Genomic DNA, 17,945 nt, shown 5'->3' with positions numbered 1-17,945 from the left:
GAAGGTGGCATGAGGGGAGGGGAAGGGAAGGCAGCATGAGGGGAGGGAAAGGGAAGGCAGCATGAGGGGAAGGGAAGGCATTGTGAAGGGAAGGGAAGAGAAGGCATTGTGAGGGGAAGGGAAGCGAAGGCAGAGTGAAGGAAGGGAAGGTGTTATGAGGGGAGGGGAAGGGAAGTCATCGTGAGGGGAGAGGAAGGCAGTGTGATGGGAATGGAAAGTGGCATGAGGGGAGGGGAATGGAAGGTGATGTGAGGGGAAGGGAAGGCAACCTGAGGGGAGGGAATGGCAGTGTGAGGGGAATGTAAATGCGACAAAACATGCCCAAACGGCAAAATTTTCTTTTTAACCACTGGATTCTACATAAAACTGGGCGGGAACATTTAAAACCTACGTTATCTACTTGATAAAAACCTTCCTGCATGTATGCTTGCTCATACATGCAATGACCAGATTCGTACATTCTACACTCTGAGGAAGCCATTTTTAATTCAAAACTAAACCATTAGTCCTCAACAGTCACTTCAACAGAGGGGAAGGGGGAGGGGTAGGAGGGAGAAGGAGAAGATGGGTTGGTGTCAGAGAGGGAGAGGGGTGGGAGAGAGAGAGAGAGAGAGAGAGAGAGAGAGAGAGAGAGAGAGAGAGAGAGAGAGAGAGAGAGAGAGAGAGAGAGAGAGAGAGAGAGAGAGAGAGAGAGAGAGAGAGAGAGAGAGAGAGAGAGAGAGAGAGAGAGAGAGAGAGAGAGAGAGAGAGAGAGAGAGAGAGAGAGAGAGAGAGAGAGAGAGAGAGAGAGAGAGAGAGAAGGGTGGAGGAAGGAAGGAGAAGGGTGAGAGAGGGGAGAGGGGAGGGGGGAGAGTGAGAAAGGAGGGGAAGGAGAGGGTGAGATTCCGGCAGATGAGATGCCCAGTTTAATGTCCATCCAAGAGGCAGCACACAAATTGATGAATCACCCTGTCTGTGAAACACCAGGATGACAGTTTATAGCTGGGTTGGGATTTGCACCTAGGCTAGCCAGCTGAAAGCGAGCAAGCGTGCATACCTCTTGGCTATCCTGCCATGATGTGGCGATTCATTGATTTGTTACAACTAAAAACATTTTTTACTCATTGTAGTCATCTAATTTATTTTGCCTTCCTATCTCCGGAGACATCCCCATGGAGAACCAAGCAGCGGTATCGCTATAGAAGCTTGTAGAGATTGAAGCTTGAAGAGCACTTGCCAAGTGGCTTAAGCACTCAAGCAAGCACTCCAATGAAATGGTTGATGAAACTTTAAAAGAACGAAATGCCCTGGAATGAAGTCCAACATATCACGAGAAAATCGAATGGATCTTCAAAGCTTTGTTGAAGTTCTTTGAATGCAGCTCACAAGTCATGCAGATCATTTTAGGAATATAAATTCATTTGTTTGTGATTTATGGTTGTGGTGAAGCCATATTTAGTTAAATTATGTTATTTGGAGTTATAATTTTGAGGGACATTGTTTTGTCACTCATTTTCATTGTTAGGAGGTGCAGACAGACATGGCAGTGTCTTCATGGATTGGAATATTTCACAACACAAGTAATACCTGCACCCTCAGAGAGCGAGGGGATTTGTTTTCAGAATTAGTGTAGTTTACCCACCCTCAGTAACACTCTCTTTAAGCAGGGCTCAGTGATTAAACCACTTTTACTATTCTCCATGTACAGTTTAAATTCGCAAGTGGTCTCCCCATTCTTGCCGTTAGATATAGGGGGTGGGGCGAGGGGGGATTACTTTGTGCCCTTGATACGACCCTGGATACCCCGAGCATGTCTGAAAAATTTGGTGGAGATTGGCCCAGCCGTTTTTATACGCCATATATATATATATATATATATATATATATATATATATATATATATATATATATATATATATATATATATATATATATATATATATATATATATATATATATATCGGGGTGTATTATTAATTATATAATGATCAGACGTACATACACATAGATAATTGCCTTATTTTAATGCAGTAGGATGAAAGCATTATGTTCATGACAAAACAGCCTTACGTGCATTGATGTCTCCACCATTTTATTATTTGTGGACTCGGCTGTATGAAGTACTTCATTCACAGGTTTTCCTCTGAGGTTCTTCGTGAAACGTTTAATTGTTTCAGAAAATGCTGCATTACCTGAAGGAAAAAAAGGATGTTGGGTTTTTCCAGAGTGTTTCCGGCTTGATGCAGTCTTGTAGGTGAGTCGAACACTCAACTGAAACGTGAACCGTTTCCTTGCAGTGGATGTTCATTTTATTCACAAGTGGTTGAACACTCTTGAACTCTCAGCTGTGACACCATTGGGCCAATGTGTGCCCTTTCTCTTAGTGTGCTCGATCTCAACGCATTTGAGCGACAAAACAAGGCCGAGGGCTTGGGGATGATCACGGAAGAAGGATCACGTGAGCCCATTTTTCCTTTCCTGAAGGATGCACTTGGCTTGGCCTGATTGCTTTATTAATTTCTTTAAATCCTCCCAATTGTTTGTCGTACCATTGTGCCAAGGGATACCGGTTGGCGTATGTGGGAAAGGGAATTTGTATGTGGTGCGGCACACAAGCTAATTATCACATTACTGCAGCATACATGGTACACACACACACACACACACACACACACACACACACACACACACACACACACACACACACACACACACACACACACACACACACACACACACACACACACACACACACACACACACGATGGTGGATACTTTGTGACCTGGGAGGGCTCCGTTCCACCTTCTGAAACCTGCATATGGAAAACATTAACTTTTATACATCTTGTTAAAATTGTTTTTATCATTAGCTGATTCAATATGTAATTGTCATCTCAACATTCTGCTAAACAATATTACATTCTCATCATTAAACGGCAATTGTTCAGTAGAACAGGAGAATATCATTTCATCTTTTATGGCTACTATTAGCAAAGGTTTTGGTACCGGAAGCTTGTTTTTGATAACATTCTAGCCTTCACCTCTGAATTGCATTTTAACAATAATTAAACTTCTTGGCATTTTCATTAATGCCAATAGGTTTGCCAAGACTCTGGCCCTTTCAATACATAACTGATCATTTTCTTCCATCGATCCTGCTGTCAAACCCAACCACATTGCCCTGCACGTATCCACTTAGTCTTCCTTCTTCCTCTCTGTTGTTGCTTGTTGCCATCAACGTTACACATTCATGTTCTGTGCATACGTATGGTCATTCAGTTGTCGTTGTTTCCTTTCCTCTTTTCCATTCGCTGAAACATATTACTTCCTTCCATATATCCATGACAACGATGGACTGGCTCATCTTATTTCTGATATGTAATATCGAAGTCAACAATGAATTACACAAACACTCAAACTAATCTCCAAAACGGCTTCGATTGACAACACAAGTTTTTACTGCAAGGAAAGTGTTTCCCTTATTTGATTTGCTTGGGGAAATCTAGGAGTATAAATCATGACGGTGCTTTATCTAGTGTGGGCGCTGGCTCCAGTAAACATTCTCTGTTCGAAGATGCAATGAATTTCGTTGTTGGGCCTAAGCTGGACTAGACAACAATTTTTCTCAATTTGAAATCTCACTTACTCGTACATGTGCTTGCCATACTTGCTTATTGGAGGTATGAGGTGTTGTCATTGATTAATGTGAACATAAATCCAGTTATATTGTATTCGTTTTTCCATCTTTCTGCCCATTACTGTCTCCTATATTATTTGCATCAGATTCAAACTTTAATATAACATTTTTATCCAATACATAAACCTTATATTTCACAAGTTTGTGTTCCCAGAATTAACCGATTTTGACACTTTGGGCTTCAGCATGCCAGCTAAACCAACTCGAGTATATCCATTATGACACACCATCATCTCACTCATTAATATAACATTGTGTAACTAGTTTTCTAACGAGTTTTCTACCCCTGCTATTGGTTTTAAACTTTTTCAATTACATCGCCTAGCTTCACAGTGATGTGCCAAGGGAAAACATAGTTTCAAAAATCAAACGTACAAATAGGTTGTTTGAAACCCTCCCATACAAACCCAAGATTAAATAAATATTTCATAAATACTGTCACGAGGTGGAGTCCCATGGGGTCTCAGAAGTCCAATTGACATTCGTGAAGAAGTGATGCACCGTAGATCTGCGGGTCAGTAAATCCTCGTTGTGATCAAATCAAAATGATTAGCTGAGTGATATCGTCTTTGCAGGTGTGTCATTAATTTGCTTCAGATAATTTTAAACTTTGGCCAGAAGAAATAACGAAGCCAGCCTTTTGATTTTACTTATTTATTTTCTGACAAAAATAATTACAGAAAAACATTTATGTTATTCATTCAAAGTCATAACAAGTTAAAGTTTGCTTTTACACTGAGCATGAATTGTATAGTTAGACAGGTATACCTTCACTGATGATAAATCCTTCACTCCATTATACTAAGTCATCATCAAGAGAACTTGACTTTACTTGTGAGTCGATGCAAAGATCAATAAGGCCATTATCATTAAGGAAATTAAGACACAAAGAATGATGTGAGCACCTCCATTATGTTGTTAACCTTCTCATCCTAATCAACCTGGAAATCTGTGAGGTTTTAACCTAGCTCGAGTAAGCTGAGCTAGTATAAGGGATAGGTGAGGCATCGGTCATGGTTCCAGTGAAACACAGCAAAGTTTTCACTTTATTTAAGTTCGCACATGCGACACCAATTCACTGTCTTTTAAGACCTATGATATGGTGGAAGCACCACATGAAGGCCCAGAGTCACCATGTCATCATCCCGGTAAGGCCAACGAATTGACCTGGCTTTATTTGTGCGACCTCATCTCTTGTCCAAATGTAGCCCACTCTTGATTCGGCTCAAACATTCGCAACTCTCCTCTCATGTGGCGTCTTCCAAGTTCACTACACATTGGTTGTTTAGAACAAAATATCCGGATGGAGTTAATCCTGCCAGTCCAGCTAATTGGAAGTTCCAACCTTGTCACAAGGGTGTGGTTCCCCCAGGCTTGGTATCCAGAACGTTCCAGACCATTACACCCCTTTTGTGTGTCACCGCTGTACAGTATGGCAAACACAATCGCTCTTATACTCTTAATAGTTTTTCTGATGAGATATGCAGTGGTCGTAAAGAATGACCATCATTTCTTATGCAGTATTTTCTTCTATTTTTGACTTCCATCATCAAAGAATGGGGGTCCCGAAGGCTTTGTCCCAGTTCCGTCATCTGGTGAACTTCACTGTGAAAGGAAGCTGCACAGCAGTTACTCCCATGAAATGGGTTCTTCTTAATTTGATTTCTGTTTTTGTGCATGTTGTGGAATGAAGCATTTTATGGTGATTGTAATGCAAATCCTGCCACAAAACTCCCAGAAAAAGGTAACCCAACTGCAGGAGGACATCTGCAGAGACAGTTGGGCACCAGATATGGATGGCCGTTGGCTCATGAGCAAGTCCTCCGCCCTTTGACAGGTTTTGTTTTTAACCCTGCTGGGTGTCTATATCCATACACCCTCCTCACCAGGAAACCTGGTGGAGGAGTCTGTTTAGTCACACACAACCCGACCATGAAACTGGTAAGTACAGGTTTACATGGTACCTGTAGCAAGTCACAGATCTGATCTGGCCTGACCTGACAATAGAGATTGTTCTTGTCACAAAATACACCACAATACTGAGATAGTTGTTTATTGACAAGTAATTATGAAGAGGTTCCAAGTCAGACAACATCAAACTCGGTGATTGTGGTGACATGATATTAAAAATGCACAGTATGTAATAATCATTGGAAGAATGCCCTTTTGCTTTTTTGAGTGTGAGGAGGGAAGCACAGAGAGTTGGGGTTTAGAGTGGAGGGGAGGGGGTGGGAGGGACATCAAGGATGGGACAGAGTTTGGAGGGGGTGGTTGACACCTCTAGGGTAATGTGGGGCAGGGGTTGAGCACTATTGGGTGGGAGGGGAGGTTCAGTAGTTGTGGTGGAGAGGGGAGAGGATTGATGACTTGGGATTTGTGAGGGGGGTGGGAGGGGGAGTTGAGAACATGAGGTCAGATTTTACATTGCGCAGATGTTCTGCACATCCTTGCTTGTTATAATAAATAGAATGATGAAAAGGAGAGAGGACATAAGACGAGGAGAAGAAAAACAAGAGCAGGAGAGAACAGAGAAAAGTAAAGGAAACATAGAGGAGAAAAAGGGGGAGAGGGGAGATAGATACAATGAAATACATTAATATTACATGGGGAAAAACAGAGAGAGAGAAAGGATGTTTCTTCTGAGATTTATATTGTTAACCCTCAGCTCTTGTGGAACCACAAGCTTGAACCCCATTATAGCCTTTGCTCTATGAATTACAGTTAGCATGTGTCTCCTGGCACATGAACTGCACGTTTCTAACACGACCAACCAAAGGGGGTTCTTCATAAAAGCTTTAAAGTAGAATTGTATTTATATGTTTCATGTATGCTGTTTAGCAATATTAATGTGTTTGTTTGTGATGTGAAAATGGAATGATAACTATTGTATACTGAACAAAAATATAAACGCACCAACCTAAATATCTAAGTCAAGATTGCCATTATGGGAAAATGGTCAAACCGATGATATGTTTGAGCAATGGTTCCTTTGTTTTGCTCAAGACAGATGTTCCCATTGAAATTGACCACTCTGAGTGTGTGGACTCACACGTTGAGTAATCCTTCCCATGAGCACCATGGGGCTTGACAGAGTGATGGTCAGTGAGCGTGACCAGGACACAAACACTCCCTATAGCTTGCCCTATAAAAGGCCTCCCCAAAATGTGGACTGGTGCCAAATGTCAACATGCCACAGATGTCACAAATCTTGAGGGAGCGCGCCATTGGCATGCTGAATGCTGGGACGTCAGTACGGGCCGTTGCAGCACACTTCAATGTCCACCACTCCACCATTAGCCGCCTGAGAACGCGCCTCAGAAAGACTGGAAGCACCGTGAACCGCCCACATGCCCGGCGACCAGGTGTGACCACCGCCGGTCAGGATCGTCACATGAGGCTGCAACATCTCCGGGATCGACTCCGACCGGCCACGAGGACTGCCGATGAGACTGTCGGGCTGCATAACAGGCGCATTTCAGCCCAGACGGTGCGTAACCGCTTGAGGGAGGCCAACACCCGCTACTGACTGTGTGAACTCTGACAGTGACACCTCGGTTGTGTCGGCTGTTGTAGCGCAAAGGCTGTCGCCAGAATTCTCAAGGAACTCTTTGAAATTTAATGCTCAATTGTCATGGATTCTATAACCAAATTGTTGTGAAGATTTAGTATTAATGAGTTCGAGGTAAAATAGTAACAATCGCTTGGTGCGTTTATATTTTTGTTCAGTATAGATTGTGTGATTTTTCTATGTCCAGATAATTCACTTCCTTTTTTAAAGGGAAATTTATTGCTTGATGATAGCGAGCCTGATCATATTCATGTTTTGTATCCTAACAGGAGACAAAGTGATGCAAAACGACGAGTTCACATGCGACCTCTTCCGATTCCTTCAGTTGCTTTGTGAAGGTCACAATACTGGTGCGTAAACTAACTTTAGAGTGTAAATTCCCATTTTCCTTGCACCGTAAATCGATTGGCTCCAATCTCGTGTAACAATCATTAACTTTCAGCCCCTGAATTGTCCGTCGGTTAAACGGTTGGATCACATGTCTCATCAGGTTTCCAAAGCGTCTGACCTAAATGTCAGGTCAATGGTCTCCGATCAACATTCCCATAGACTGTACTTGAAAATGCAATTTAATTCTGGCTCCATGGATTGCCAAATGTAAATGAATGCTCGAGTCATTTAAAAAGGCCAAAGCGTTTGTTATTATCCTTAATAACCTCGACAGAGGAGAGGATGTTGCATTTTGGTCATTTTGTTTGTCTTTGTTTGTTTGTTACTTGCAAAAATCGAAGATTTCTCAAGTATATTGGCCGGTCTTGTTCGTTATTCTGTCTGTCTGTCTGTTTATCTGTTGGTCAATCGCCTACAGGTCACAATTTTAAACCGATCTTCACGAAACTTCACCACTGAGTAGAGTTCATCATAAGCAAGAAGCCTGTTGTTTTTTTAGGTCAAAAGGTCGAAAGATCAACATAGGCCAAAAGTCAACAACTTGGGTGAGATTTCTAAAATCCTCAATTTTCATCCGTTTGACTTAAAATTTGAAAAGGATTTATATTTCAGGTCACTGAATTCAACCAGCCAATTATATTGAGGTCAACATGGACGAAAAGGTCAACCTAGGCCAAGTTTCTAAAATCCTCAATTTTCATCTGATTGACTTGAAATTTGAAGAGCACTTGCATATTTGGTCACTGAATCATTGCATCTATTCAGACCAGGTCACTCTACCCTGGATTTTCTGCTTCTGCTCTCCCAACAATGGATGGAAATCCTCATTGCCAGACATGAAATCAAAGCCATCTCCCGAGACATATCGCGTGCTTTTGATACGGTCTGGCACCCTACCCTGCTCGACAAGCTCGCTTCCTATGATATCCATGGACATCTCCACTCATGGCTCCCAGGCTTCCTCTCCCTCTTGTGTTGCAGCCAACGTGTGGCCCTTTATGGAGTTCTCTCATCCCCTCTTCCTGTCCAGGCTGGAGTTCCTCAAGGCAGCGTTCTGGGCCCTGTTCTTTTTCTGGTTTTCATGAATGATCTCTCTGACTCTCTGGAAAATCCTATTTATCTCTTTGCTGATGACTCCACTGGCGACCAGGGTTGGTGTCAGGAAGGGTATCCGGCCATAAAACATTGCCCCAAGAAGGAAACCATGATTGCATGGAGCCTGCAAAAAGCTAACCCCTGCTCAGCAGAGAAAAATGGCTGTAAAAAGGCTGTTGATTTTTTTGATGACTCCACCCTCTGCCATACCATCTGTCATCCCTCAGATGGCATGCAGGAGCTTCTTCGCTCACTGCAGATCTGGATAAAATCACAAACTGGTCCAACACGTGGAACACGTCTTTTAATCCTGACAAATCTCACACTCACTAATTCTCTCCAAAAGGACCGTCTGGAACCCCCATCTATTTTCTCAACAATCCTCTGGAAGAAGCCCTTTCATTCATGCCACTGGATCTCACTATCTGCCATGATCTTTCCTGGGAAAGCAACATTTCCAAGCTGGCCTTCAAAGCCAGTCGCCGACTGGGCATCCTCAGTCGTGCAAGGTCCTTCCTTGGCACACCTGAGCTCCTGACCACATGCCAAGCTTTCATCCACAGCCTGCTCACCTTCACTCTTCAATTCCTCTATTTCCTGCCTTTGGAACAAACTCCCACACTCTCTTCAAACCCACTCTTCCCTCCAGGTCTTCAAAACAGTTGTTCACCACCATCTCAATCTTCACCCTTACAAAACCATGACCTTTTCTAACCCCGCTAATCCACCCCAAACTCACCTTCAAATTCCCTGCTTTCCTTCCTGAAAGTCTCTGTAGTGTCCATCGTGTTTACCCCGTGTACCTCGCCCCATCCCTCTCTCTTCCACAGATCTTCTAATGTCTCTGTTCTCCACTGTTTTGTCCTTCCCTCTCCTGCTCCTCTTGTCTCCTGCTCCCCTTGTTGTACGTTTTGTGTGTGGGCTCTCAAACGAGCCTCGACAGGGTATATTAAAAACAATAAAAATAAAAATATTGAATTCAACCAACAATTATTTTTCAGGTCAAATTTGTTTTAAGGATTTCACAAGTATAGTGCTATGCATGACATCTTTCTTATTTGTTTGTTTATCTGTTTGTTTGTTTGTCCGCACAGAACTTGAGTGTTTTTCTCTGCAACTACTTGTCGGATTGAGACAAAATTTTCATCATCGGAGCGACTACTCATGTAGAATGTTTTAATGATAATTATGATGTCATAGGTCATGTGGTGTGGGAGCCATGTAGGAAAAAAGGGAAAAAATTTGGACCTCTGCATCTCCAAAACCGCACTAAGGAAAAAATTGAAACGTAGCACATGGCAAGTACTCCTAATGGGAAATAAGTGTAATTTTTTATGAGGTCATAGGTGTCTTTGTTATGACATCATAATTGCATACGTAGAACGCTACATCCGATCAGCATGAACATTTTTGAGGGTCATCAAGGGATAAATTGGTCCACAGAAAAAAAAATTGATGTCATCGGTCATGTGGTTTAGCAGCCATGTTTTGTTTTTTTTAATAAGAAAAACTTCAAAAATCTTCTCTGAAATGGCTGAACAGATCGAGGCAAAACCTTGCATGTATATCCGTCTATCCTTGAGGAAATAAAACATTCACACATATGGCATCATAGATCACATGGTTTGACTGCCATTTTGGATTTACCCTAAAATCTTTGAAGATCTTCTCCAGAACAGTTGGACAGATTGAGGGCAATATTCACACACATGTTCCCCAATCCATGGGGATACCTTGATGTTCACGAGTAATTGATAGGTCATATGGTCTGGCAGCCATATTGGATTAAGCAAAAATCTTTTTTAAAATATATTTCTTTTGAACCGTTTCATCAATCGACGTGAAACTTCACAATTATGATCCAGTCGCAATGGGGAATTTATGTTTTAAATTTCAGTCTTTTCAGACACATGTTCTGGCAGTCCGAATGATTTAACACAAATTACACGATACAAAACTACACAAACACCACACAAAACAAGTCCTGGCAAGGGTCAACAATCTCTGATTGCTCTTTTTCTTGTTATTAATGCAAATGATTGGTTCAATCTTGAATTGATTGATCTATTCATATCACAGTTGAGCTGTCATGTAATTCAGCATTGTTGACTCATTAATTTTCAATTTGCTCGCTTTGCCTTAATTTACAGTGTCATCAATGGGTGATAATGCATTTATGTTTTACTTAACATATAATAACCTCAGACTCGAGCGTGTCTTCACTCTCTCGATATTCATCTGTCACTGAATACAAGAATGTTTTTGCTATTGTGTACATATCAAATAGTACACAAATTTGCCTTTACAGCTATAGAATAGCTGATGATAATGTTTCACCATATGAGGGAGGATAGTGGGAGTGCACATTGGATGTACATACAAACAAAATTTAACTGAAGAGTGTAGACGAAGAAGATACGAAGAAGATTACGACGAAGAAAGATATCAAATGGAAGATGAAATGAGATGGTGATGAGCCGCAGCTTTGAACCAATGGAGGGAAGGAATGTATTTGGATAATCTACCTCGGTTTTGCACAACAATAAGCTGACACTTGCTGTGACTGAGAGCATTTGGCATTGTAGACTGACAATGTTATGTGAGGAATTCAATGTTTAACTCTTTCAGATTTCCAAAATTTTCTCCGAACTCAAATTGGAAACAACACAACAGTCAACATAATTATCTCTACCGTTGATTACCTTCTACGACTGCAGGTATTTAACTCTTGGTTTCATGCACATTTCCACTTTCTTTTTTTTACTCTGTCACCATATTTGTCCTCTGATTGCCATCTCTCCTTTTTGTTTCACCAGTTAATCCCAGGCTGGACAAAAAACAAAACAATATATATATATATATATATATATATATATATATATATATATATATATATATATATATATATATATATATATAAAAATACCATTGTCAATTTCATTGTCAAAGTATAACCAAGTCCAACATATTGGCTTAATTGTATAACATTTTGTGGAAGTGAGATGAGGGAGAATTCCATGTAACATTGTGTGGTGGTTAAAATAAGTGAGAGTAACATTGAGTGTTCATCATACTCAGGAAAACATCTGTAACTCATGGTAACATTACCCTCTACAGTTTGCTTAACCCACAGCATTCACGAGCAGAGCAAGGGAGCCTAACCTGTGGTTAGGACAATGGTACTTACATCGAAGTTTCACATTTAGGATTCAATGGAAAGCGTTTCAGGGGCAAAAGGATTGCTTTCAGAAAGATAGGAAAGCTGAAATAGGAGCAATTCAGGAATGTTTCAGTGTGAATTGAATTGGAAATAAGGGATTTTGTTTAGGCTGGAGTAGAACAGAAGGATTTCAAAGGGATAAAGCACATACAGCAGGAAATTTAGTGATGACATGCAGGCAAAAAGCAAAATGACAGGAAAAAAGGATTTATAATATTCTATACCCATCCATCCATTGGGACCATACTCTGTGCAGAGCATTGATGCTACCTAAGCAGTCTCCTTGGCTATTGGGCACAATCCTGGATGGGTAAACACTCCATCACAGGATACCAGCAAGCTGGCACTCATTTTGCCAATCTCAGAAGGATGACAGAGTCAACCCCACCTGGTATTAATTCAACCAGCAGAGTGGGATTTGAACTCAGGATCGTAGGATTGCAAGATTTAATGATCGTAGGATTGCAAGAAGATTTAATGCAGCTCCAAGGTTGAGTTTACTGGTTCCCTATATTTAGCTGAATCGGAAAGCTTGGAACATGATTTGGAAAGTTTAGAAAGCTCAGGGAAAACCAAAGCTCCATAAAGGGCCACAAATTCCTCTACCATCCATTCTGACTCCAGAAAGATATTGAAGATATTGGTTGGAATATCTCACTTCATGTATATCCTGCACTACCTCATTCTTGGATACATGGAGTGAGGTATGGATTATCCAAGAATGAGGTAGTGCAAGATATACATGAAGTGAGATATTCTAACCAATATCTTCAATATCTTTCTGGAGTCAGAATGTATGGCAGAGGACTTGCAGGTAGATTGTGTGATCTTGTTAACACCTTTGAGGATAACACCTTTGTTACATGCGTGCTCCCTCCCGTCTGTAACAATTCTGGGGAGCTGCAGCTGTTTTTCTTTGTTAAGAAGTGCTTGAGAGAGGTATTGGAGAGCTGGAGACCTCTAATGTTATTATTGTTATAACTATTACAACTACTATGACTTATTATCTGGCCCCAATTATCCCCCATTCTTGTGGTGTCGACCGAGAACATTTTTGGCCCGAGTCTTTCACAAACTGGATGGGCAGGTCTGATGTTTGACTGAATGTGGAAGGAATTTGGAACTTTTAAAGCAAGTTTGCTGCAACTAAAGGCTAATGCCAGAAATGTCAGCTGCGCTTTGATTCCCATGGTGGTGAGCATGCCTTTGTCAACCCTTAATTGATAAACACTTTTATAGGATTTTAGGTTGTACTTGCTGGGGCATGATTTTTAGCTTGGAGGAGGTGGTGTTTATGTTATCCAAGAGTTTAATGAGGTTTGATCTCGATTATTACCCCACACACGCAAAGTGAGAAAGCAGGGTGAAGCAGTTAGTTCACTTATGTCTGTTTGTCTAAAAACGTCAGTTTATGAATAAGGAACAATTAGATTTAAATTGAATGTTATATTTTGAACACGAATCGAAAAATGAACCTGTGGTTTTGCAGTACTTTGGCTCTTAATTTGACCTGATCGCACATGAGCAGAGATGAGTGAGATAACAAAAAAAGTTTTTACTCTGTCGACCTGAAAATCATTCCAAACAGGAAACTTACTATTTTTAAGGATGTCATAAAGGACACAAACAACAGGCATGAAGAACTAATGTAGCGTGTTAAAGAAGGCGATGTAAAAGAAGCTGCATCAATGGCCGTAAACTTCCGAGATCTTTTTTCCTACAGTCTTTAAAATCTTTATTTTATTTCAACTGAATTATATATTTGAACACTGGAGAACACAAATTTCCTTCTTGGCACTTGCAAAACCCTTCTGTTTAGCAGGACTTGGACAAAATATTAAGGCATTTTACGTCATCACGACCAATCGAATTTGCCGCTCGCAGACCCCACCCGTTTCTTTGACTAAGACTACCTGGGGTAAGGTGTTCTATGAACTCTCTAGTTGTGATCAATTTTGATCGTCATATTTGAGGAAGGAAATGGAGTCCCCTTTGAAGGGTTCAGCATCGAGTGAATAGATTTATTTCAGGACAAGACTAAGCTATGAGGAACAGCTGAGGGAGGCCTGACTTTTTAAATACGAAAGGAAGTGCTTACAAGGTCAAATGTTTAAAATAATGAAGGGCGTTGAAAAAGTAGACGCAAGAAAGCTTTCTATGAAGTTGTACTGAACCAGGGAGAATAGCTTCAGCGTGAATAATAGATTAAATACCATTGCAGGTCAGGGGGTATTGCACACACAGAATCATTCATGTATGGAATCATCTTCTATGGAAGTTGGAAGTCGGAAGGGACAGTATATAGGTTTAAAATGGATTTGGAGAGGTACCTATAAGAAATGGGGATAGAGGGGTACAGGCACATTGGCAGAAATAGAAGGAAGACTAGAATTGAATCAGGCAATCTGTGGGCTTTGTGAGAATGTTGTGCTCCTTAGCCATCTTGACAGTTGGATTGAGTTTGCAGTGTAGGTGGTTTTGGTGTTATGTTGTGTGAGTGTGATCGAGGACTGGGTAATTGGCACAGGCATGATGGTTATATTGGCCTTCTCCCGTGTCTTGCTTTCCTTGTGTTTACACTGATTGCTTTGCATGTCTGCCAGGAGTCGATCAGTGATTTCTACTGGTACTACTCTGGGAAAGATGTTGTCGATGAACAGGGACAACGGAATTTCTCCAAAGCAATCCAGGTTGCAAAGCAAGTGTTTAACTCTGTGACAGAATATATCCAGGTAAATCAGGTGTTTGTTAGCATTCTTTGTCATCTTTATTTTTTTTTTTTGATATGTAACGTTGCTTCCAAATTTGGCAGCTTTTCCGTTGTGGTCATCATTGCCAACTTTTCATCACTGATGTATTAAACCAACAAAAATGTTTACAATAGAATCACAGGTGAATGCATTTTACCTCTCCAAGTTTAACCCTCTCCAAATGAAATCAAAATTTTCACAAGCCTGATGCATGTTCTAGGGCCCCTGCACAGGGAATCAGCAAAGCCTGGCACACAGCCGCTTGTGGGATGCAGTGGTTGGATTTCTACACGTGTTCGCACATATGCAAATGAAGCTTGCTCAGGTACGTGTGTGTGTGTGTGTGTGTGTGTGTGTGTGTGTGTGTGTGTGTGTGTGTGTGTGTGTGTGTGTGTGTGTGTGTGTGTGTGTGTGTGTGTGTGTGTGTGTGCGTGCGTGCATTGGGGGTTGGGGGGAGGGCATGTTTTTTGTGGAGTTCTACGAGAGCAATCTTATGTGGAATGTAATACAACAAAAGAAGATCATCATGACCTTGACTTGATTAGGCTAAATATCTGCAAAAAAAATCCGTTAGAATTCCCACGTTTTTAATGCACACCAAGTTAAGGTGTATAAAACAGCTTTATATGTCCTACTAACACGGCATGGCATTCTAATTACAAAATGATCTCCAAGGGCACTCGGTAGAGCATATACCTCCGCAACGCAATGCCTGATCCACAAGAACATATCGGGCCCAATACATTTTTGAAATATCGTGCTATACATCGTTTTTGGCACGATCTCTCAATGGTGAAGAATTACTTTAACAATTAAATAACTCTTGTATCCAGATCTGGATTCGGATATGGATCTTCACCAAAATTGAATCAATTCTTCCTTTTCACACACCCAACGTGTCCACCAAGTTTCATCCGAATCCGTACACAACTTTTTGAGATATCGTGCGATATATATCAGTTTAGCCCAATCTCTCAACGGTGAAGAATCACTTTAAAATGCTAGTCGTCGGATCCGGATCCGGATCTTCACCAAAATCTAATCAGTTTGTCCTTGTCACACACCGAACCTGCCCACCAAATTTCATCCGAATCCGTTCACAACTTTTTTTGAGCTATCCTTCACACAAATAGACAAACGAACAGAGTGGGGTTTAAACATAACCTCCTTCCACCTTCGGTTGTGGAGCTAATAACAAAAACAATTATATCATTGTTGCAAAGCATATGTTAATTAATACTTATAATATTTACATCAATAATAGTAGTATCATATGGCAAAAATAGTTGCAAACATATATCCCCCCCCCCGCCCGTGCTAGCCCCAAGCACATCTGGGCTTGGTGAAAGGCAAGCTAATACTCAAGCAGTTCAGCAGGTTGGTATGCAACAAGGCTGTGAAGACGATGAAAATTTGATCCATCGGACCAACGGGCCCACTTGTAATTTTCAATGATTTTCTTCTGACGCTTCGAGGTGGCAATTTGTGCTAAAATATTAATACTTTTTAGCACTACTCCATGTTGTTTGAATTTATCAAATGTTTTGTAATTGAGTTATTGCACTGTAATGGCTTCTCTCTGTTGAGGGTGATGTGTGTACCTCCAGGATGTCAGTCAGATCGAACTGCTCAAGGAGCTGTTAGATCTCCATAAGGACATGGTTGTGATGCTCCTTTCTCTACTAGAAGGTGAGACTTTTGAAATATGACTGGTGGGTAATGTTTATCCAAAAATAGTAATGTTTCTGTTGTCCTTTGGTCTTGCACATCCTTCTCCTCCAAAGAGCAAATATAATATACTATATATTGTGAAGTTTGGCAATGTCTTTTTGACGTAAAATGCGTTGTTTGTCATATTCCAGGGAATGTTGTAAATGGGACGATCGGCAAACAGATGGTGGACATGCTGGTGGAGTCATCAAGCAATGTAGAAATGATCTTGAAGTTCTTTGACATGTTCCTCAAGTTGAAGGACCTGACGACTTCTGATACTTTCAAGGAGCATGATCCATATGGAAGAGGACTTGTGACGAAACGTGACTTTCAGAAAGCCATGGAGAGTCAGAAGACTTACTCGCAGGATGAAATTGATTTCTTGTCATCCTGTGCTGAGACTGATGAAAATGAAATGGTAGATTATGAGGAATTTGTGAATCGCTTCCACGAGCCTGCCAAGGACATCAGCTTCAATGTAGCTGTGCTGCTTACCAACTTGTCAGAGCACATGCCCCACGACGCGAGGCTGCAGACGTTCCTGGAGCTTGCTGAAAGTATTCTGAACTACTTCCAGCCATTTTTGGGCCGCATTGAAATAATGGGCAGTGCCAAGCGCATCGAGCGTGTCTACTTTGAAATTTCTGAATCCAGTCGAACGCAGTGGGAAAAGCCACAGGTGAAAGAGTCTAAACGACAGTTTATTTTTGATGTGGTGAATGAAGGCAGTGAAAAGGAGAAGATGGAACTCTTTGTTAATTTTTGCGAAGACACCATTTTTGAAATGCAACTGGCTGCTAAGATCTCAGGATCGGAAACTTCAGAGCGTGTTATTATCCGAAGCGACGAAGACGATGACAAAGGAGATGAAGAACGAGAAATACCTTTTTTTTCATTATTAAATATCAAATTGTCCATCAGTTACCTCAAGAATGGCTTCACAGCCCTGGGTAGAATTCTTACATTCAAGAACCTCATCAAACAGATGAAAAGGCTGTCTAACATGACACTAAAAGGCATGGCAGTTGCTTTTTTCCACTTCCACTGGAGTATACTTCTCTGGTTATTCAGCGTGGGCTTTACTGTATGCCGAGGATTTTCCCACATGTTTTCCAGTGAAAGCAGCATGGAAGTTGCGAAGAAAACAAACGTGGCAGACTTTTTGACTGATATGCCAGATCCCATGAAAGACAGGATAAGTGAGGATCACAGTGCTGGAGATGAGAATAAATTCGTTAAGGGCATGGATTATATCCGAAGCGACAGTGTTGATGACGAGAGCGGGTTCATAACAGGAGTGCTGGGTCTGGATCTAAAGCGTGAACGAGGGCAGTTCAAATTGCTTTTACGTGACAATAATGCAGGCCTTGGAGACATCATGCAGTCAGATGAGGAGCTTGTTCCTCACATTATGTCTTCCAAGATCAAGACCCTGGTAAGTCAGCACATTAGCTTACCTTCTGTCTTCCTGATGCTGCCTTTTAAGAGATTGAATTGGATTGAGTGTCGCCTTTGGTTGAGGCTGCTGATGTT

The 17,945-nt window shown here is 41.3% G+C and overlaps 1 protein-coding gene across 2 annotated transcripts in view; it reads left to right on the top strand.

The window, feature by feature from the left end:
• LOC147022834 (ryanodine receptor 2-like) overlaps positions 1-17,945 on the top strand; it is a 717,656-nt gene that overhangs the window by 588,837 nt on the left and 110,874 nt on the right. For both annotated transcript variants that reach the window (XM_085887705.1, XM_085887704.1), the window contains exons 82-89: positions 2,157-2,233; positions 2,364-2,437; positions 7,514-7,594; positions 11,358-11,446; positions 14,553-14,681; positions 14,920-15,024; positions 16,307-16,388; positions 16,562-17,847. In XM_085887705.1, coding sequence (XP_085743831.1) covers positions 2,157-2,233; positions 2,364-2,437; positions 7,514-7,594; positions 11,358-11,446; positions 14,553-14,681; positions 14,920-15,024; positions 16,307-16,388; positions 16,562-17,847 — 1,923 coding nt within the window. The remainder of the gene's footprint in view (positions 1-2,156; positions 2,234-2,363; positions 2,438-7,513; positions 7,595-11,357; positions 11,447-14,552; positions 14,682-14,919; positions 15,025-16,306; positions 16,389-16,561; positions 17,848-17,945) is intronic.

This window comes from Eptatretus burgeri, chromosome 7 (genome assembly GCF_056783735.1).
Source record: "Eptatretus burgeri isolate ZD-2024b chromosome 7, Ebu_testis_v1, whole genome shotgun sequence".
NCBI lineage: Eukaryota > Metazoa > Chordata > Myxini > Myxiniformes > Myxinidae > Eptatretus > Eptatretus burgeri.
The sequence above is the reverse complement of the archived record's forward strand: the minus strand, read 5'-3'. Positions and strand labels throughout refer to the sequence as shown.